Source organism: Carcharodon carcharias, chromosome 7 (assembly GCF_017639515.1).
Source record: "Carcharodon carcharias isolate sCarCar2 chromosome 7, sCarCar2.pri, whole genome shotgun sequence".
In the NCBI taxonomy this organism is placed as follows: Eukaryota; Metazoa; Chordata; class Chondrichthyes; order Lamniformes; family Lamnidae; genus Carcharodon; species Carcharodon carcharias.
Window position 1 is genome coordinate 126,159,060 of NC_054473.1, and position 23,016 is coordinate 126,182,075.

The following is a 23,016-nucleotide window of genomic DNA, read 5'->3' on the forward strand; positions in this document are numbered from 1 at the left end:
ACCCTTTAAATCCTGGCATGATTTTAGTGAACTTGCATTGTATCCTTTCTAGGGTCAAAATAATCTTTTCTTGAGGTTGTGTCCGAAACTGAACATGGTATTCTAAATGGCATCTGACCATATATTATATAACTGAAGCATCACTATCTCAATTTTGAATTTCAGTTTTGCAAGTATTGAGATTTTGGCGCTCAAAATCCTAGGCTTAAATCTCATCAGTTATTGCATAACTTAAACGTTCAACTTGTTCTCTTGCAGGCTCGATGTGATGCGTCCTCATTTGAGAGTGTCCGATGTACGTTCTGTGTAGATTCTGGAGTATGGTACTATGAAGTAACTGTAATTACTTCTGGTGTAATGCAGATTGGTTGGGCGACCAAGGATAGTAAATTTCTTAATCATGTAAGTCAGCAAATACTCAAGTGAACCAAAAACTCTAATTTCACATTTCTTAAATTTTAAATTTTCATATGAAATCACAAAATTCCTGTAGATGGCACAACTAGATTCCTATTGATGAAATGTTGTGAGTCAGTTCATTAAGATGTGTGGACAGGAGGTACTTTCTTTTTGAGTATTGATCATTTGATTGCAGTGAGAGTGATAAATCAGCAGATTGCTCTGTAGCAGGGAAGAACCCAACCAAATCCAAATCTGCCTGACTGTCCATACATACACTTTCCAAAATGGTTAGCTAAGAGTGAAAAGCCTTTTCAGTCTGTCTTTTCCTGTTTGAGGGATTTGAGAATCTTTACACCATCCCGGTTGAGATTGGAAAATTCCATACATGTGAATCTAACAGCTTTGCTGGTTTGGATAAACTCACTGAAGCATTACAACCCCCTTTATTTGTAAACAAATGCAGTCAAAATGGTAGTCTGTCATAATTTATATATAGTCAACACTATTCAATTGAATACGTTTACATAGCTGAAATCTCGCTGGATTTTCAAGCGTCTAACTTTAAGACCATTAAACATTTATTTCAATAAATATATCTATAATTATTGGTTGCAATATTCTGAAAATACTTCCTGGGTTCCAATGAAATAACTAACTTTTTTAAAATAGTGGACTACTTTAGTTAGTTATTGTGTGTGTTCTTTTAAAGGAGGGTTATGGGATTGGAGATGATGAATACTCATGTGCGTATGATGGCTGCCGGCAGCTGATTTGGTACAATGCCAGAAGTGAACCACACATCCACCCTTGCTGGAAAGAAGGTAGTATTAAATGCTGCTTGATCCAGCATACTGAATTTTATTTTGTAGCTTTGAAACTTCTGATTACTAAACACTGGGATTTGTTGAATCTCATTTGCTAATGTTAAAATTGGAATATACTTAACATTTCTCCATAAACTTCTTGAAGGCTCTAAATAGCTGAACTATGCAGACCGTAAGGCCCTGGAGCTTGATTTCTGACCTTTGAGTTGTATTGAACAATGTTCAGTCTGTAGACTGGGAATTACAAAGTCAGCTAGGTTTCTGCTGAAGACTTGCTTTCTAATGGCATCATTCCTGTGCTCGCTGAACTATATGAACTCCCAGTCTGGCATGCCTCAGGTTTTTCAAATTCTCATCTTTGTTTTCAAACTCCTCTGTGGTTGTTCCCTCCCTAACTCTGTAATCTTCTCCAGTCCGACAACTTAGATGCTGTGCTCCTCCAATTCTGACCTCTTGTGTATTCCTGATAATTGCTCCACCATCATCGACTACATTCTAGCTTCCTTGGCCCTAAGCTCTGGAATTCCCTCCCTAAAACACTCTGGCTTTCTACTCCTCTCTGTTCCTTTAAGGCACTCCATAAAACCTATCTTTTTGATCCACCTCTCCTTGAAATGAGGGATCTTGAGGTATCAAATTTTCTAATGTTAAAATTGGAATATAATTAAACAATTTTCCTCTCACTTCTTGAAAATGTAGTAAATACCTGATCTATACAGACCAGATCTGGTTAACTAATGCCCTTCAGGGAAGGAATCCCACCATCCTTACCCAGGCTGGCCAAAATGTGACTCGACACCCATAAAACAATGTGGTTGATTCCTAGCCAGCTGCCTCTGAACTAACATCTGGGGACTTGTGCCAAAATGGGAGACCTGTCCCACAAACCTGTCAAGCAATAGTATAATATAATTATATTCACAATATCATACTCATCAGCTAACATCCCAGGCTCCCCCATCTGCATCTCTTGGTATGTCCTGACCCATTGGCAAAGCAGACCCTCTGGAGTGGCAGCACAGTAGCATAGAGTCATGAGGTAATGGGCATGGGAGTCCTCAATCTTGGTTTTGGACTCTTTGAAGTCTCATGGCATCAGGTAAAACCTGGGAAAGGAAATCTGTTGATTGCCCCCTCACAGCTGATGAATCAGTACACCTCCATGTTGGCAACACCACTTGGGGTAACAGGGCGTAGAATGTACTCTGGGTTGGGAGACTTTAATCACAGAGAGACTCTTTGGCACCATTACTGACTGAGCTGGCGAGAGAACCAACGCAAAGGGAAAAATCTACTTGACCTCATCCCCACTGATGCATCTGTCCAAGATCATGTTTGAGTGACCTCCTTTTGGAGATAGTCCTGCCTTCTTGCTGAAGACTTCCTCCATTGTATTGTGTGGCACCATATTGTACTACATGAGAGAGATTCAGAACAGATCTAGCAGATCAAAACTAGACCTCCAGGAGGTGCTCTGAGCCATCAGCAACAGAATTGTATCCAACCACAATCTGTAACCTCAGCCTGGCATTTCCCTCACTCTACCATTGCCATCAAACCTGGAGATCAGCCTTGGTTCAGTGAAATGTAGAAGAGCAGTGCCAGGCATAATTTAAAAACAAGGTGCCATGTGATGAAGCTACAACATGGGCTACAGCTAAACAGTGGAAGGAACATGACATATACATAGCTAAGCAATCCCACAACCAACAGACCAGATCAAAACTGTGGCCCTGCCACATCCAGTTGTGAATGGTGATGGACAATTTAAACAATTAATGGGAAGAGGAGCAGGCTGAATATCCAAGATGTTAGTACAGAAGGCAAAGCTGAAACATTTGTAACTATCATCAACCATAAATCCTGACTGGATGATCCATCTATGCCTCCTAAGGTCCACACCATCACATGCCAATCTTTAACTTAATCGATTCACTGTGATATCAAGATACACTGGATACAGCACAGGCTTTGGGCCCGAACAACATTCTGCTGCAGTACTGAACATTCATGCTCCAGAAGTAGCTTCACCTCTTGCCAAGCTGCCCCAGTAGAGCTACAACACTGGCATCTATGCAACAAAATAGAAAATAGCCCAGGAATACCCTGTCCACAAAAAAACAGGACAAATCCAACCTGGCTAAGTACTGGCCCATCCCAGGTCCTCTGCAGTTATATCTCATATGGGTATAGTCATATGGGTTGACATGAGGGTAAGTGTACTGCTGGTGGGTTGAGGAGTCCCCTGAATAAGGGCAGGCTTGGGTTGGAGTAGACCTTTGCCAATAGCTTGCCTGTTGCAATGATCCTCCTGTGGGGGAAAGGGGGGCGATATTACTTGGGGCTGGGAGCCAGGAGAGCTAAGCTGGTCAAAGAGTACCTGTGATATGCATTGAGTTGCACATTGATAAGTTTGGTGTGGGCAGATTGGTACCATACTGGTCACAATATTCTGCAGATGATTGTGATGGCAAGAGCAGAGGTCCTTGGAGTATTCGTAATTAAATAATTAAGTAAATTAACTCTGTAAATAAATAAGTAATATCTCTCATTTCACTCCTATTTTATTGTGAGAAAGTTACATTGCGAATTCAAAAATATATTCATCTCTGATTATCCTTCTGAATTGTTGTGGACTTTATCCAGAAACATTATATCCTTCATGTTGAATTCAAGACGACCAGTATTTTATAGTTTGTGTAGATTTTTCACTGGTAACGTGTCTTATTCTCTTTCCCTGCAGGGGACACAATAGGATTTCTTTTAGACTTGAATAAGAAGGCAATGATTTTCTATCTTAATGGAAACCAGCTACCCCCAGAGAAGCAAGTCTTTTCATCAGCCACGTAAGTAAACTTAAAGGCAGCAACTGGTTAGGATCTGGAAAGCACTGCCTGAGAATGTGGAGGAGACTGATCCAATCATGGCCTACAAAGGGGATTGCATAGCTATTTGAAAATAAAAAATTGCAGAGATTTGGGGGGGGCGCAGAAGCAAGGGAGTTATTCCTGCAGAGAGCTTGCAGGGATATGATGGGTCGATTAGCCCCTCTGTTGTGACTGGAGATCATTGTGCAAGTAATAAAGTCAGGAAAGGAGTCTTTAACGTTGACTGCAGATCGCATGAAGTCTCATCATATCCAATCAAACAGTGGATAAGGAAACCTTCTGCTGTTTACCACCTACTGCCCTTGCTCAGCTGATGAATCAAAATTTCTCCATGTTAAACATTAATTGAAAGAAGACTTAAGGGTAGCAAGAGCACAACATTATTCTGGGTGTATCACCCACTATCAGCATCCTGGGGGTTACCATTGACCAGAAACTTAACTGAACCAGCTGTAAAAATACGATGGCTACAAGAACAAGGTCAGTGGCTGGGAATTCTTTGAGTTACTCATCCTGATTTCCCCAAAGCCTGTCCACTAGAGATTAGTGGGAAGGAAGTGAAGTAGCCAAGAGGTGAGAAATAAAACCTGGCATAAAGGAAGGGGCAGAAACGGAAGTGAAGAGTGCAAGAGACAATGGGAGAGAAACTGAGAACATATGAATTAGGAGCAGAAGTAGGCCACTTGGCTCCTCAAGCCTGCTCCGCCATTCCATAAGATCCTGGCTGATCTGATTGTAACCTGAACTCCACTTTCCTGCCTATCCTCTAACCTTTCACCCCCTTGCTTAATTGATGAGGTAGTATCAAGGTAAGTAGAGTATTTGGAGAGTTTGATAGAATTAGAATAGGCAATAGTAAGTCATTAGATGGTGTCAGAATAAAGGGGAAAGTTTAAAAAAAAAAGCCTAAATCAGGATTAATGTGCATGTATGTGAATGCACAAAGTGTACTTAATAAAATTGGTGAACTACTGGCACAGGTTGACAAATGGAATTACAATATTATTGCCAAAATAGAGATCTGGTTCAAAGGACAAGACTGGGCATTAAATATTCCTGGGTACAAGGTACTTAGAAGAGACAGGAAAGGGAGGGAGTGGCTGCATTGATTAAAGATGGCATGACAGCACTGGAGAAAGAGGATGTTCCAGAGGGGTCAAGGACAGAATCTCTCTGGCTTGACCGGCAAACTGGGATAGAGTAAATTAAGTCAAGCAGATAAATACGTGGCTCAAAGATTGGTGTGGGAGGTGTGGGTTACAGTTCATGGGGCAATAGCACCAGTACTGCGGTATAAAGGAAGCTGTTCCGGTGGGACGGGCTTCACCTGAACCATGCTGGGACCAGTGTACTGGCGAATTGCATTACTAGGCCTGTAGAGAGGGCTTTAAACTAAATAGAGGAGGGGGAGGGTTCTGGAGAGAGGATTTGTAGGCTTAGAAAGCAAAATGATATGGCAGCATTGCAAGGCAGCTATTCAGGTAATGATACCCAGGGTGTGACAGGAAGGGACAGTGTACAAGCATAAAAAAAAAGCAGCAAATAGGGTCAAAGGGTGTGGGGGAGGGGATGGTAAAAAGGCAAAATTAATGGCCCTTAAATGCATGTAGTATTCAGAACAAAATAAATGAATTAACGGCACAAAGAGGTTAATGGGTATGATCTTCTAGCCATTCTGGAAAATGGTTACAAGGAGATCAAAGCTGGGAACTAAATATTCAGGGGTATGTGACTTTTCAAAAGGACAGGCAGGAAGGAAAGGGTGGTGGGGTAGCTTTGTTAGTGCACGATGGAATAAGTGCAATAGCAAAAAATGATCTTGGATCGGAAGATATAGAATCCATGTGGTTGGAGGTAAGAAATTACATGGGGAAGAAGGCACTGGTGAGAGTGGTCTATAGGCCCCCTAATGCTAGCTATACTGTAAGACAGAGAATAAATCAGGAGATAATGAGGGCATGTGAAAAAGGCAGTACTTTAATCATCTTGTAGATTTGGGAAAATCAAATTGGCAGAGGTAGTGACAAGCAAGAATTCAGTGTATTCAAGACAGTTTCCTAAAACAGTATGTTGTGGATCCAACCAGGGATCAGGCTATTTTGGATCTGGTAATGAGGCAGGTTTAATAAATGACCTGAGTAAAAATCCCCTAGAAAACAGTGACTGTAACATGGTAGAATTTAGCATTCAATTTGTCAGTGAGAAACTTGGGTCGGAAACAACTGTGCTAAAATTAAATAAAGGTAATTATAAAAGAATGAGGGCAGAGTTGGCTGGAGTGGACTGGAAAGTAGTTTAGCAGAAAAGACAGTTGATGAACAATGGCAGACATTTCAGAAAATAGTTCATGACTGACAACAGAGATACATCCAAGTGGGGAAAAAGGATTCTAGGATGGGGATACACCAAGCACAGTTAACCAAGGAAGTTAAGGACATTATCAAATTGAAAGAAAAAACATATAATGTGGCAAAGATGAGTGGCAAGCTAGAAGATTGGCAATGTTTTAAAAAGCAACAAAAGATGACCAAAAAAATGAGGGAGAAAATAAATTTTTGAGGGTAAACTAGCAAGTAATATAAAAACAGACAGTAAGAGCTTCTTTAAATATATCATAAGGAAGAGAGAGGCCAAAGTGAACATAGAGAATGAGGTTGGGGAAATAATGGGGAACCAGGAAATGGCAGAGGAGCAGAATAAATACTTTGCATCAGTCTTCAGGGTAGAAGACACGAATAGCCTTCCAAAAATACTAAATAATCAATGGGTAAAAGGGTGAGGAGGAAATACTAAAATAAGTACTAGGGAAACTGATGGGACTGAAGGCTGATAAGACCCCTGGACCTGATGGGTTGCGTCCTAGGATATTAAAGGAAGCAGCTACAGAGATAGTGGATGCACTGGTAGTAATCTTCCAAGAATCCTTAGATCCTGGAAATGTCCCAGTGGATTGGAAAACTGCTAATGTAACGCCCTTATTCAAAATGGGAGGGAGACAAAAAACAAGCAACTATAGCCCAGTTAGTTTAACATCCGTCATTGGGAAAATGTTGGAATCTATTATAAAGGATGTAATAGCAGATCATTTAGAAATGCATATTCTAAACAAGCAGAGTCAACATGGCTTCATGAAGGGGAAATCATGCCTGACAAATTTATTAGAATTCTTTGAGAAGGTAACAAGCAGGATAGATAAAGGGGAGCCAGTAGATATAATTCATTTTTTTTCCAAAAGGCATTTGAAAAGATACTGCACATAAGGCTGCTTAATAAGATAAGAGCCCATGGTGTTGGTAATATATTAGCATGGATAGAGGATTGGCTAACTAATAGAAGACAGATAAGGGATGTATTTTCAGGATGGCAACCTGTAACTGGTGGAGTGCCACAGGGATCAGTGCTGGGGCCACAATTATTTACAATATATATTAATGACTTGGGTGAAGGAAGTGAACGTACTGTTGCCAAGTTTGTGGATGACACAAAAATAGGTGGGAAGGCAGGCGAGGAGGATGACAGAGCGTACAGAGGGATATAGATGCATTAAGTGAGTGGGCGAAAACTTGACGGATGGAATATAACATGGGAAAATGTGAGGTTATGCACTTTGGCAGGAAGATTAGAGGTGCTGAATATTTAAATGAAAACTTCAGCACTGAGATTTGGGGGTCGTCATGCATGAATCTCAAAAAGCTAGCATGCAAGTTCAGGTAATAGGGAAGGCAAATGGAACATTATCTTTTTATACTCCATTCCCTTTGAAATAAAAACGGGGAAGTCTTGCTAAAATTATACAAGGCTCTAGTTAGACCACACCTAGAAGACTGAACGGTTTTGGTCCCCTTATCTAACGTAAGGCGTACCACCAGTGGAGGCAGTTCAAAGAAGGTTCACTAGGTTGATCCTGGGTATGGGGGGATTTTCTTATGAGAAGTTGAGTAGGTTTGGCCTGTATTCATTGGAGTTTAGAAGAATGAATGGCGACTTTATTGAAACATATAACATTCTTAGGGGGCTTGACCGGGTGGGTGCTGAGAGATTGTTTCCCCTTGAGAGAGTCTAGGACCATAGGGCATAGTCTGAGTGAAGGGTCACCCATTTAAGACAGATGAGGAATTTCTTTTGAGGATAGTGATTCTGTGGAATTCTTTACTACAGAGGGCTGTCGAGGCTGGGCTGTTAAGTATATTCAAGGCTGAGATAGACTTTTAACCCTCTACTCCCTTACTGATTATGGGGAAAAGGCAGGAAAGTGGAGTTGAGGAGTATCAGATCAGCCATGATCTCACTGAATGGCTGAGCAGACCTGATGGGCCAAATGGCCTACTTCTGCTCCTATGTCTTGTGTTAAGGAATGAAAAAGGTGCAATAACATTGAGTGTAGTATATAGACCAACTGGTGGAAGGGATGTAGAGAAACAAATCTGCAAAGAAATTAGACAGGTGCAGGAATTATACATTAGCTATAATGGGAGACTTAAATTATCCAAATATAGACTGGGACAGGAATAGTGCAAAGAGACAAAGTGTTCCTGAAATGTGTTCAAGATAACTTTCTGTAGCAGTATGATTCCAGTCCAATGAGAGGGCAGGCACTGTTGGTTCTGGGGAATTAGTTGGAGCAAGTGGTTTAAATATCAGTGGGAGAACATTTACGGGACATTGACCATTGTATCATAAGGTTTAGATTGGCTATGGTCATGGAAAAGGACAAGGAACAATCCAGAGCATAGAAAATTAATTGGGGTAAAGCCAACTTTGATAGGGTGAGAATGCATCTGAGTCTAGTGAGTTGGAATCAAATGTTGGCAGAAAAGACGGTGGCTGAACAAAGGGCTACTTGCAAAGAAAAAGTATTGCAGGCAATATCAAGGTATATTCCCTCGAAGGGGAAAGGTAGGACAAATGGATGACGAGAGAGATAGAGGTGAAGTTGAAAAGGAAGATGTACACATACGACAGACATCGGGTAGAAAATGCAATAGAATCAGGCTAAATATAGAAGGACCAGAGGGAAAGTGAAAAAACCAGGAAAAGCAAGGAGAGAGCATGAAAAAGAGTCTGACAGCTAATATAAAAGGGAATCCCAAGGTTTTCTGTAAACCTGTATAAACAATGAAAGGGTGGTGAAAGAGTAGGGTCTTACATGTGGAGGCAGGAGAAATAGTGGAGGCATTAAACAAGTACTTTGCATCTGTCTTCACAAAGGAACAAGATGCTACCTGGCTGAGGTGAGAGGGGAGGTAACTGGTACACTGGAAGAATTTACATTTGGGAAGGAAATGTTGATAGGAAGGCTATCTTTACTTAAAATTGACAAGGTACCAGGACTGATGGGATGTACCCAATGGTATTGAGGGAAATGAGTGAAAATTGTCGAGGCACTAGTGATATCTTCCAGTTTTCTTCAGCTACATGGGTGGTGCCGGAGAACTGGAGAATTGCAAATGTTACAAAGGGGTGCAAGGATAAAGCCAGCAACTATAGACCAGTCAGTTTGATTTCGGTGGAAACTACAGTTCAGGACAAAATCAGTAGTCACTTAAGCAATCGCAGAATAATTAAGGAAAGCAGTTTGGATTAATTAAGGGAAAATCATATTTAACAAGTTAGAGTTTTTTTTTGAGGAGGTAACAAAGAAGGTTGATGAGGGCAATGCTGTTGATGTGGATTTTCAAAAGGTATTTGATACAGTGCCACACAACAGACTTGTGAGCAAAATTCCAGATCATGGAATAAAAGGGAGAGTAGGCACTTAGATAAAAAAAAAATTGGCTGAGTGACAGGAAACAGTAGTGGTTAATGGATGTTTTTCAGATTGGATGAAGGTTTGTAGTGGAGTTTCCCATGGGTCAGTGTTGTACCCTTGCTGTTCCTGATATATATTAATGACCTAGATAGTGGTGTTCAGGGCATGATTTCAGAATTTACAGGTACGAAGATTGGAAACAGTCTCAACTGTGATGAGGATAGCTTGAACTTCAAAAGGGCATAGATGTATTGGTGTTTTGGGCAGATGACATTCAATGTATAGAAGTGTGAAGTGATTCATTTTGGCAAGAAGAATATGGGGAGACACTATAAAGTAAAGCAAGAACCTCCTAAAGGAGGTACAGGAACAGGGCAAAAAAAAAACCTGGAAAAACTCAGCAGTTCTGGCAGCATTGGCAGAGAAGAGTACAGTTGACGTTTTGAGTCCTCATGACCCTTCAACAAAACTAAGTAAAAATAGGAGAGGGGTGAAATATAAGCTGGTTTGGTGTGTGTGGTGTGTGTGGTGTGTGTTGGGGGGGGGAGGAGGAGGAGGAGAGAGAAGATGGAGGAGGGGTAGTTGTTGGGACAAGCAAGCAGTGATAGGAGGAGATAACCAAAAGATGTCACAGACAAAAGAACAAAGAGGTGTTGAAGGTGGTGATGTTATCTAAAAGAATGTGCTAATTAAGAAGACAAGCAAGGTACAGATAGCTTTAGTGCGGGTGAAATAAGACGAAAAGGGCATAAAAGGTATAGATTTAAAAATAATGGAAATCGGTGAAAAAAATCTATATAAATTATTGGAAAAAACAAAAAGGAGGGGGAAGAAACTGAAAGGGGGTGGGGATGGAGGAGGGAGTTCAGGATCTAAAATTGTTGAACTCAATATTCAGTCCGGAAGGCTGTAAAGTACCTAGTCGGAAGATGAAGTGCTGTTCCTCCAGTTTGCGTTGGGCTTCACTGGAACAATGCAGCAAGCCAAGGACAGACATGTGGGCAAGAGAGCAGGGTGAAGTGTTAAAATGGCAAGCGACAGGGAGGTCTGGGAGATGCTTGCGGACAGACCGAAGGTGTTCTGCAAAGCAGTCACCCAGTCTGCGTTTGGTCTCTCCAATGTAGAGGAAACCGCATTGGGAGCAACGAATGCAGCAGACTAAGTTGAAGGAAGTGCAAGTGAAATGCTGCTTCACATGAAAGGAGTGTTTGGGCCCTTGGATGGTGAGAGAGGAAGTGAAGGGGCAGGTGTTATATATCTTGCGTTCACATGGGGAGGTGCCGTAGGAGGGGGTTGAGGAGTAGGGGGTGATGGAGGAGTGAACCAGGGTGTCACGGAGGGAACGATCCCTACGGAATGCCGCCAGAGGGAGTGAAGGGAAGATGTGTTTGGTGATGGCATCATGCTGGAGTTGACAGAAATGGCGGAGGATAATCCTTTGAATGCGGAGGCTGATGGGGTGATAAGTGAGGACAAGGGGGCCCTATCATGTTTCTGGGAGGGAGGAGAAGGCATGAGGGCCTACAGGAACTGTATCTAAGTGGATTGATTGGAGAGGTTGGGACTGTTTTCTTTGAAGAATAGTCTAGGAGGAGACTTGATAGAGATATTCAAGATCCTGAGGGGTGTGAACAAGGTAAATAGTAACTGTTCCCACTCAAGGGAGCATCAAGGACTAGAGGGCATAGATTCAAAATAATTGGTAAAAGGAGTAAAAGTGATGAAGAAACAACATTTTCACCCAGAGGGTGGTTGGAGTCTGGAATGAACTTCCGAGGATGGTGGAGGGAGGTTTGATCAAGGTATACAAAGGGAATTGGATGGCTATCAGAAAGAGAGCATGTGCAAGGTTACGGGGATAAGGCAGGGGAGTGGGACAGGTGGAATGCTCTTTCAAAGAGCCAGTGCAGACTCAAGCCAAATGTCCTCCTTCTGCACTGTAAAGCTTCTGTGATTCTGTGAAGAATCTATCTGCCTTAAAAATATTCAAAGATTCTTCTTCCACCACCTTTTGAGGAAGTGAGTTCCAAAAACTCAACCCTCAGAAAAATTATCTCTCCATCTCTGTCCTAAATGGACAACCCATTGTTTTTAAACAGTGACCCCCTAGTTCTAGATTATCCCACAAAAGGAAACATCCTTTCCACATCCACCCTGCCAAGACTCTTCAAGTCTTATGTTTCAATCACGTTGCCTCTTACTCTTCTAAAATCCAGTAGATATAAGCCTAGCCTGTCCAGCCTTTCCTCACAAGACAACCTGCCCATTTCTGGTATTTGTCTAGTAAACATTCTCTGAACTGCTTCCAGTGCATTTACATCCTTCCTTAAATACACAGACCAGCACTGTACATAGTACTGCAGCATGTGAAGCATATAACTGAAGCATAACCTCCCTACATTTGCATTCAATTCCCTTCACAATAAGTGATAACATTCTATTAGTTTTCCTCATTACTTGTGGTACCCACACAGTAACCTTTTCTGATTCATGCACAAGGACACCCAGATCCCTCTGCATCTCAGTTCTGCCATCTGACTTTTTAGATAATATGCTTTTTATTCTTCCACCCAAAATGGATAATTTCACACTTCCCCACATTATACTCCATTTACCAGATCTTTGCCCACTCATTTAACCTATCTATATCACTTTGTAACATCCTTATGTCCTCTTCACAACTTACTTTCCTACCTAGATAAAAGCAAAATACTGTGGATGCTGGAAATCTGAAACAAAAACAAAATGCTGGAAAATCTCAGCAGGTCTGACAGCATCTGTGGAGAGAGAAAAACAAAGTTAACGTTTAGAGTCCTTACGATGGATTCTGAAGAAGGGTCATGTGGACTCAAAACGATAACTTTGTTTTTCTCTCTCCGCAGATGCTGTCAGATCTGAGGTTTTTCCAGCATTTTCTGTTTTTGTTACTTTTCTACCTATCTTTGTATCATCAACTTTAGCAACCATACCTTCAGTCCCTTCATCCAAATAATTTACATAAGTTGAGGCTCCAGCACTGATCCCTGTGGTGCACACTCATTACATCTTGCCAACCAGAAAATGACCCCTTGTGCCTACTGTTATCCTGTTGACTAGCCAATTTTCTAACGAAGCCAATACGTTACCCCTTACACCATGAGGTTTTATTTTCTGCAATAATCTTTGATGTGTCACTTTACAAATGCCTTCTAGAAATTGAAGTACAGTACATCCGCTGGTTCCCCTTTATCCACAGCACGTTACTTCAAAGAACTCCAGTAAGTTGGTTAAACATGATTGCCCTTTCACAAAACCATGTTGACTCTGCCTGATTACCTTAGATTTACCTTGCCCTGCTATAACGTCTTTAATAACTTCCAACATTTTCCCTATGACTGATGTTAAGCTAACTGACCTATAGTTTCCTGCTTTCTGCCTCCCTCCTTTTGAATTAAGGAGTTATATTTGCCAGAAGTCATGAGTTCCACTTAGTGACAGCCAAGATGCTTGCATGAATAAACGGAGGATTCTGGTTATGTAGATATGACAATGATTATTAGAGACATGGCTTCATAATCCAGAGACATAGAAGAGACAATATACATATACGTCTGGAATCCTATGGTGGATGCCTACTTCACAATCTAGGTGTTTTCTACTGGTTCAGCCAATGTTATAGACTGTTCAGTCATCTCAACTTAGATTTGCCCCCCCAATGTTTTAAGACTCTCCAGACCACTAAAGAACTAAAATTACAATGGTTTTGGGTGAGATCAGAAATTCTAATTCACTCCCTTTGAATGAAAATGTCAGCACTTGTTCTCTGTAATGAGCCACTGTCCCTGTCAACATGAAATGCAAATGTCATTTAAAAGAACAATACTGCTTTTTTAGATATACAAAGTATATTTTTATTGCTATTTAGCATTTTATTAGCAAAACTATTTCCAAAATTGTGAAGATTAAATGCTGTGTGTGGTTTTATTTACTATTTTCTTTTGTGTTCAATTTCAGATCTGGCTTCTTTGCTGCTGCCAGTTTCATGTCTTATCAACAGTGTGAGTTTAATTTTGGAGCAAAACCATTTAAGTATCCACCAACAGTTAAATTCAGCACATTTAATGAATATGCTTCCCTCTCACCAGAAGAAAAAATCATTCTTCCAAGGTGAGTACAGTCAGTTTCAAACAAAAAGAACTTTACTGCACTATGCTACATTTAAGGTCCTATGGCCTTGTTTAAAAAAATATCACTACTTTAAATAACCAATTTTTGGTCAGAGCCTCAACAGGATGCCTATATGGTTGTACACATTAGAAAGTGAATGTAATCAGAGATCTAGTATAATGGCTTATAAAACTACCCATTTTTTGTGTTTAAGGCACAGACGTCTAGCTTTATTGAAACAAGTGAGCATACGGGAAAACTGCTGCACGCTTTGCTGTGATGAGATGGCTGATACAGAACTCAGACCATGTGGGCATAGGTATGTTGCAGTCTTGTTTTAGCTAAGGCACCTCTGCTTGTTTATAATGGTTGTCCATGGTCGCTTTCTTGTTTTCAATTTGGATACTACTGATGATATCCAGTCTGATTTATTTTCTTAATATTTGAAATAAACCACATCTCATGTATAAGATTTTTCATAACTTCCTGTTATTTTGGGTTCTGTCCTCATAATAGTTCTTTGCACTGTTCCAAAGAGTGACTTCAATTGCCCCTTCTGTACCTTTCCTGGAAGAGAGGGGTCCTATCAGAAAATTGCCTGCTGTGCACAATATTTCTGTTGCTCCAGTGGCCAGTAGAATTTGTACAAGAATGACCTTTTTGCAACCACCTTCCCTGCTCTAAGTGGTATTGCTGAAAATACTTGTATAGTTTGTGGCAATAGAAAATTGATCCGAATTCATATTATGAATTCTTATAAAAGGCCAAGGTCCCCAAAGGAAAGAGATTTGGAATATGTTCACAAGTTTTAGGATGAACTTCAAAACTGTTGAACTTTCAATGTTGGTGCTTCCTGACTCTTGAGCAACATAGGTTTATGGCACAGAAGGAGGCCATTTGGCCCATCATGTCCATGCCAACAGAGCTATCCAGTCTGATCCCATCTTCCAGTTTTTGGTTCATTGCCTGGTAGGTTACGGTATCTCCAATGCATATCCAAAGTGTTTTTTAAATGTGATAAATATTGTCTGTATTGTCCCTTTCAGGTAATTCGAAACCCCACCACTCTTTGGGTGAAAATATTTCTCAGCTCCCCTAAAATCCTTCTCATTACTTAAAATCTATGTCCCTGATTATTGGCTCTCTGCTAAGGGAAATAGGCCTCTCTCTTATTAACTTTATCAAGGCCCCTCAGTTTTATACACGTCAAAAAATCTCCCCTTGGCTGCCTCCCAAACGAGCCCAGTCTGTTCAATCTCTCCTCATAACTAAAATTTCTCAGTCCTGGCAATATCCCCATAAATGTCCTCTGTGCAATCATATCCTTTTTGTAATGCAATAACCAGAACTATAAACAGTGCTCCAGATGCAGTCTAACTAGTGTTTTATACAACAAAAACAAAAAGTGCTGGAAAAACTCATCAAGTCTGACAGCATCTGTGGAGAGAAAGACAGAATTAACGTTTCGCGTCCATATGACTCCTCTTCAGAACTAAAGAGAAGGTGAAATATATATACTGTTTAAGGGGAGTGGAACAGGTGAAGCTAGATAGAAAGCCAGGGATAGGTGGAGCAAAGGAGAAATTGCGGAAGATGTCATTAAACAAAAGGTCAAATGTGTATCGATGGTGATACTGGTTAAAGGAGGTGCTAATGGTGACATTAAGAGTAGGAAGCAGAATGAGCAAGTGGCAGATGGCCTAGTATGGATGGGGTGGGGGGAGGGGGTGGTGGTTGGAAAAAAGAACGCAATAGGCTAAAAGATGAGGGATAAAATATAAAGATAGAAATTTAGAATAATAAAAATAGTTGGGAAAATATATCTATAAGGATTAAAAAATAAAAATGAATATTTGAAAAAAGGGATCAAAAAGGGGTGACGATGGAGGAGAGAGTTCATGGTCTGAAGTTGTTGAAGTTGAATGTTAAGTCCAGAAGGCTGTAAAGAGCTTAATCGGAAGATGAGGTGCTGTTCCTTCAGTTTGTGTTGAGCTTCACTGGAACATTGCAGCAGGCCAAGGATGGACATGTGGGCATGAGAGCAGGGTGGTGTGTTGAAATGGCAAGTGACAGGAAGGTCTGGGTCATGCTTGCAGACAGACTGAAGGTCACTGGTCACTGAAGAACTTTTGCCTATTTTCTAGCTTTTGTTTCTTTGACCTTCCTTCCATGCTTGTTACTAATTTTCTGTCTTCTATTTAAAACTTTGCTTCTTTATCTTCTGAATCTGCTCAAGTTCCCAGATCCCTGCAAGCTAGTTTAAATTGTCCTTAAAGCATTAGTGAACCTTCCCATCAAGATATTGGTCTTGGCCCTGTTGAGGTCTGGCTTGTACAAATCCTTCCACCTCCTCCAAAACTGGTCCCAATGACCCAGAAACCCAAATACTCCCTCCTGCATCATCGTTGCAGCCATGCATTCAGCTGCATTGTTTTCCTCTTCCTATTTTTGTATTTACTAACGCATGGCACTGAGAGTAATCCAGAGATTATTATCTTCTGAAGTCATTTTTTAATTTCTTTCCAAGCTCCCTGAAATCTTCTTTAGGACCTTATCCCTCTTTCCATCTATGTCATTGGTATCGATATGGACCATGACCTCTGGCTGTTGACCCTCCCCCATCCTATTGTTTGACAGCTGCTTAGTGATATCCTTGGCCCTGGTACCAGAGAAGCAACATGCCATTCTGGAGTCACACCAGCTGTGGAAGAACCTGTCCATTCACCTAATTTTTGAAATTCTCATCACTTGCTTTCCTGACCACACCCCTCCTTCCCACCCACCCAGCTGAGTTTGCCGTGGAGCACTGGCCTTCGCTTTGGTTGTGTTCCCCAGAGGGACATCGCCCTCACCTATGTTCAAAGCTGAGTGCCAATTGAAGATCAAAATGCACTGGGACCCCTGCACTACATGTCTGGTCATCCATTCCCACTCTTGCACACCCTTAACCTGCGGTGTCTGGAAATGTCCTATCCTTGAAACCGTTGGACTCGTGGATGTACTGCAGTGACATCAGCTGCTGCTCAAGCTCTGAAACCCAGATCTTGTGCACCACCACTTCTTGGTTAGCCAAGACGCACAGTTTCCATGTGGAACAGGATGTGCATTCCACAAGACTGACATGTCCTGCTAGTCCTCTATTTATTCAACTAACTAAACATAACTAGAAATGAATTATTTATTTTTAAAAAAGACACAAGCTACTCTCCAATCAGCACTTTCCCATGTGATGTTGTAGTTTTCAGCATTTTTTTTTTAAATGTCTCCCTGATGCTCGTGCTCTTTTCAGGCTGGGGCTACTCTGTTGCTTTGCCCCGAACTTCAAGCTGCACTTCTCAGCCTCTGGACTATCCTGCCACTGCTTGCCTATAAATTACAACTTTTCTTAATCTATGGTATTTTTTAAAGAAATTGAAATAATGACTGGTGCAGACTGCCTCACTTAAATTTAATCTCAAACTGTAAGAAGATCTAAAACGAACATTTTTGAAAAGTTTCTTGATTTTAAATGTGCTAAGAATCTAAGACCAACCATATCGTGAGGCTTGGTATGACTTTTTCCCACACAGATATTAGCTGCAAAGATAATAAATGCAACTCCGCCTTCTGTCAACCTCTACCCAGTTCTTTCTTGAGCTTACTTCTCAGAAAATTAGTTTCTTTCCACTTTTTGGCACTTTTTTAAATTTAGAATTTCAACATTGTTTAAAAGCATTTCACCGGGTGCACATGCACATTAAATCTTTGCAAGCTTAGACCAAAGCACAGCCTAACGCTGAAGTTTCAAAACAAAAACAGAATTACCTGGAAAAACTCAGCAGGTCTGGCAGCATCGGCGGAGAAGAAAAGAGTTGACGTTTCGAGTCCTCATGACCCTTCGACAGAACTTGCGTTCGCATCCAAGAAAGAGTTGAAATATAAGCTGGTTTAAGGTGTGTGTGTAGGGGGCGGAGAGATAGAGAGACAGAGAGGTGGGGGGGGGGGGGGGGGGGCGGGGTGGGGGGGGGGGGGGGGGGGGGGGTGTGGTTGTAGGGACAAACAAGCAGTGATAGAAGCAGATCATCAAAAGATGTCAACGACAATAGTACAATAGAACACATAGGTGTTAAAGTTAAAGTTGGTGATATTATCTAAACGAATGTGCTAATTAAGAATGGACGGTAGGGCACTCAAGGTATAGCTCTAGGTTTTTTTTTTATATAATGGAAATAGGTGGGAAAAGGAAAATCTTTATAATTTATTGGGGAAAAAAAAAGGGGGAAGGGGGAAACAGAAAGGGGGTGGGGATGGGGGAGGGAGCTTATGACCTAAAGTTGTTGAATTCAATATTCAGTCCGGAAGGCTGTAAAGTCCCTAATCGGAAGATGAGGTGTTGTTCCTCCAGTTTGCGTTGGGCTTCACTGGAACAATGCAGCCAGCCAAGGACAGACATGTGGGCAAGAGAGCAGGGTGGAGTGTTGAAATGGCAAGCGACAGGGAGGTTTGGGTCATTCTTGCGGACAGACCGCAGGTGTTCTGCAAAGCGGTCACCCAGTTTACGTTTGGTCTCTCCAATGTAGAGGAGACCACATTGGGAGCAACGAATGCAGTAGACTAAGTTGGGGGAAATGCAAGTGAAATGCTGCTTCACTTGAAAGGAGTGTTTGGGTCCTTGGACGGTGAGGAGAGAGGAAGTGAAGGGGCAGGTGTTGCATCTTTTGCGTGGGCATGGGGTGGTGCCATAGCAGGGGGTTGAGGAGTAGGGGGTGATGGAGGAGTGGACCAGGGTGTCCCGGAGGGAGCGATCCCTACGGAATGCCGATAAGGGGGGTGAAGGGAAGATGTGTTTGGTGGTGGCATCATGCTGGAGTTGGCGGAAATGGCGGAGGATGATCCTTTGAATGCGGAGGCTGGTGGGGTGATAAGTGAGGACAAGGGGGACCCTATCATGTTTCTGGGAGGGAGGAGAAGGCGTGAGGACGGATGCGCGGGAGATGGGCCGGACACGGTTGAGGGCCCTGTCAACGACCGTGGGTGGAAAACCTCGGTTAAGGAAGAAGGAGGACATGTCAGAGGAACTGTTTTTGAAGGTAGCATCATCGGAACAGATGCGACGGAGGCGAAGGAACTGAGAGAATGGGATGGAGTCCTTCCAGGAAGCGGGGTGTGAGGAGCTGTAGTCGAGATAGCTGTGGGAGTCGGTGGGTTTGTAATGGATATTGGTGGACAGTCTATCACCAGAGATTGAGACAGAGAGGTCAAGGAAGGGAAGGGAAGTGTCAGAGATGGACCACGTGAAAATGATGGAGGGGTGGAGATTGGAAGCGAAATTAATAAATTTTTCCAAGTCCTGATGAGAGCATGAAGCGGCACCGAAGTAATCATCGATGTACCGGAGAAAGAGTTGTGGAAGGGGGCCGGAGTAGGACTGCAACAAGGAATGTTCCACATACCCCATAAAGAGACAGGCATAGCTGGGGCCCATGCGGGTACCCATAGCCACACCTTTTATTTGGAGGAAGTGAGAGGAGTTGAAGGAGAAATTGTTCAGCGTGAGAACAAGTTCAGCCAGACGGAGGAGAGTAGTGGTGGATGGGGATTGTTCGGGCCTCTGTTCGAGGAAGAAGCTAAGGGCCTTCAGACCATCCTGGTGGGGGATGGAGGTGTAGAGGGATTGGACGTCCATGGTGAAGAGTAAGCGGTTGGGGCCAGGGAACTGGAAATTGTTGATGTGACGTAATGTGTCAGAGGAATCACGGATGTAGGCAGGAAGGGACTGGACAAGGGGAGAGAGAAGGGAGTCAAGATAACGAGAAATGAGTTCTGTGGGGCAGGAGCAAGCTGAGACGATCGGTCTACCGGGGCAGTTCTGTTTGTGGATTTTGGGTAGGAGATAGTCGCCCAACCTCGGACGGCCCGCTTCTATCAGGTTGGAAGCTGTCAGGAATGTGTTGGAATGCTCTCGTCAGGACTTGGAAAAATTGTATTCTACCTCTGTTCATCTCAGGATCATGAGCTATAATGACCTGAATAGATTTCCAGCAGTATAATTTTATGAAGTGATCCATCCCTGTTGGCGGAATGAATCCTTGCTGAGCTATAGGAAGCCTCTGGTTTTCCCATTGATGTCTTCTATATCTCCAAAGCAAATTTCCAGAATAATCCATTGAAAGTATAATGGGGAAAGTAGTCTTGCAGATTCCCCAAACTTGTACCACTAATTTGTGCTGGACTGGGATAAAGTGGCACTAAACACTGGGGCAGTGTAATTTTTTATTCTGTGATCAAGTACAGTAGTATATCCACATTTTAATTTACAATTATGCAGTTTTAATGATATAATTTTGGAATGTATGTGACCCTGCAATAGTCACCCAGATATTTTGCAAAGCTTATTGTAACATTTGATCTTTCTGTTTACCAGTGATCTATGCATGGAATGTGCCTTGCAGCTGGACACCTGTCCCTTGTGTCGTCAAGAAATAAAGACCCGGGTCAGGCTGATTTCACATGTTTCCTGAACTCTTGCTTCTAAGACCTGTTCTGATCAACATCAGTACCAAGTGCTAACGAATGAAACTTCAGCAGGGACATGTACTGTCCAAAGTGCAACATGTGTGGATGCTAGTATCAGTCCATTAGCCAAAAAGGGCTAACTTGGCATAGATTCTAATGGAATGAGTTTGGGAAGTTTCAACAAAGTTCCGAGAGTGCATGGACTCTCAGCATGTACCTGGCTGCGTTTTAGCACTAAATTGGTGACCTCACTGATGCCACATGTTGTCTATTGTGGGAAAGTATAAAATGTCAAATTGTTGCAGTAGAATGCTCTTGAGGATGGTTTGAGGTACAATGAAGGGAGTGAGCACATTATGGGGCAGTGTAGAGAAACCTTACTCCTGCATCTAAACATAAAACATCTGACCTGAGTGTGCTTGACATGATATTGGGTGCCTGAAATGGGAAATGTTCTACTCCTTATTAATCCCTCATCTTGAAGAGCACAAAAAATCCAAAGTTTTCAAAGATGCAAATTCCAACATGTTTCAAGAATAAAGAGATCTACTTTTGTTTTCTGCCCTCTGACTAAAAGGTGCTGCTCACCATACTGTATTTTTATTTGGCATCAGTCTGGCACATTGTCCAATCTGTCAATAGCTCTGAAGGGCTACAGAAGGCTCCAAGGATATATGCAATGGCAGCAAATCGAAAAGAAAAATATTCATGAAAAATGAGAAATTTTCTTTCCATTTTATTATCTATATGCAGAAATGTTTACTTTCATAGGCAGTGTTCCACAAGGTACAAGTGTGTCAAGAGTAGCAGTATCAACTTTTGCTGAAAAAAATGACACATGGAAGAGGAACTACTCAAAACTGCAAGATTTGCCAAATTACTTGTTAGAATTTGAGATCTGATGAATCCAAAGAACATTGAACTTTTTTAAACATAAGACATCTGTGGTAATCAACATACTTTCAAGTTTTGTTTTATTAATCACAACATTTGTAATCTGTCTACAGAACCAGCCTTGTGGATAGCAAAATTATAAATTATTTATTTAATGAAACAGTGCGTGTTTTACTGATGCAAGATTTTTTTCATTCCTCTTTAACATTAATGATTGCATTTGCCAAGTTTTGTAATGCAACAGATTTGCGCTTTCTCACCACCCCTCCCTACCGCTAATTTTTTTTTTTCAGACCAGAAATGTACCTGCTAGAGCAATGAATTATGAGTCTGTTTCTAAAACACTTCTCAAATGTAGGGTAAGAAAGGGATATAGCAACTTTTGCTAAAAATGTTTGTGAAACAGTTTGAGGAATAATTGTTGAATACTTGGGCTAGGAAATGGAGCATAGTGCCATTTTTGGACTAGTTTGGTATGTCATGTTGGGTTTTATTGGTGGACAATTCAAACTTAACTGGTTGCTCTTGATCATTAATATACTGCACCAAAAGTACTTTACAAGATCTTACTACATTCCTACTTACCACTGTACAAAAATCAGATGATGGAATTCTCGTCCAATGTCAAACATGAAAACAGCTGGTTTTCAGAAAATTATTTGCATAATAAATTTGAATACAGAAAATGTTTGAAGACTTGAGAAATTTATTAGAACAATGTAAAATGATATTTTCACATTCAATTTTGTCTATGGATTGATAAGAACAACTTAACATTGTGCTTCCCATTGCATATTTTTGACTAAATAGATGTATAATTTAAGTTTATTTCCACTGTTTAAGAATGAATATTTTGTATGTAACATGATTAATTTCTAATCATAACTTTTGGATAGTTACAATTGCCTTCCCTGGTGCTGAAATGCAGTCCCTTTATCGCTGTCAAATATTTCAATATATTTCCATTTACTGTTATAAAACTGGTTGTGAAAAAGCTTGTGATGCTAGAAGCCCTTTTGAGCTGGCTTGAAAATTGTGCCTTATGACTGGGAGAAGATTAGTTACTGCAACTTTGTAATGACCTTTGACTTTCAGTATTCTTGGTGTCTGTTTTCATTCAACACCATTTTTGTTGGCACTGAGAATACTGTTCCTCCTACATGCTGTCCACTTTAAGGAAGTATAGACTTGGGGTGATCTAATTTGTGGTTTATAAGATGGAATAGATTGTGTGTTCTAGCTGATAGTTATTCCAAATGAGTTTCAGAGACCACTAGTCAAATTTGTGTAGGTTAGATAGCAGAAGTTGGTTCTTGCCCAGAGGATAGTGGAACAGGCTGCTATCTTCAGGTATTGGAATCTGAATTTCTGATTTCTTTTTAAGTGACAGCTGTAAGTTTTTGGTTGGTCCAGACATCCCCTCATACACGTCAGCTGGGAGATTGAAGGAAAAAAGGATAAGTTAATGGGGCTGGATGAAAAGGAGAGGAGGCTGCTTTCGAGCATTGCACTTTGCATGGACTGATAGTAACCCCAACCTTCAGTACCTAATCCAGAAGTGTCAAATTCTAGAAGAATAACCAAAAGGTTTGTAAAAAGTTACAATCCACTAAATGTG

General features: G+C 41.4%; 1 protein-coding gene across 2 annotated transcripts in view; it reads left to right on the top strand.

The window, feature by feature from the left end:
- The window catches only part of rspry1 (ring finger and SPRY domain containing 1), a 74,553-nt gene extending 52,469 nt beyond the window's left edge, over positions 1 to 22,084 (top strand). Inside the window, exons 9-14 of one of the 2 annotated variants that reach the window (XM_041192111.1) lie at positions 259 to 402; positions 1,112 to 1,223; positions 3,970 to 4,072; positions 13,857 to 14,009; positions 14,224 to 14,328; positions 20,413 to 22,084. In XM_041192111.1, coding sequence (XP_041048045.1) covers positions 259 to 402; positions 1,112 to 1,223; positions 3,970 to 4,072; positions 13,857 to 14,009; positions 14,224 to 14,328; positions 20,413 to 20,509 — 714 coding nt within the window. In that variant the 3' untranslated portion in view covers positions 20,510 to 22,084. The remainder of the gene's footprint in view (positions 1 to 258; positions 403 to 1,111; positions 1,224 to 3,969; positions 4,073 to 13,856; positions 14,010 to 14,223; positions 14,329 to 20,412) is intronic. The other variant, XM_041192112.1, reaches the window with a different exon arrangement.
- The last annotated feature ends 932 nt before the right edge of the window (positions 22,085 to 23,016 follow it).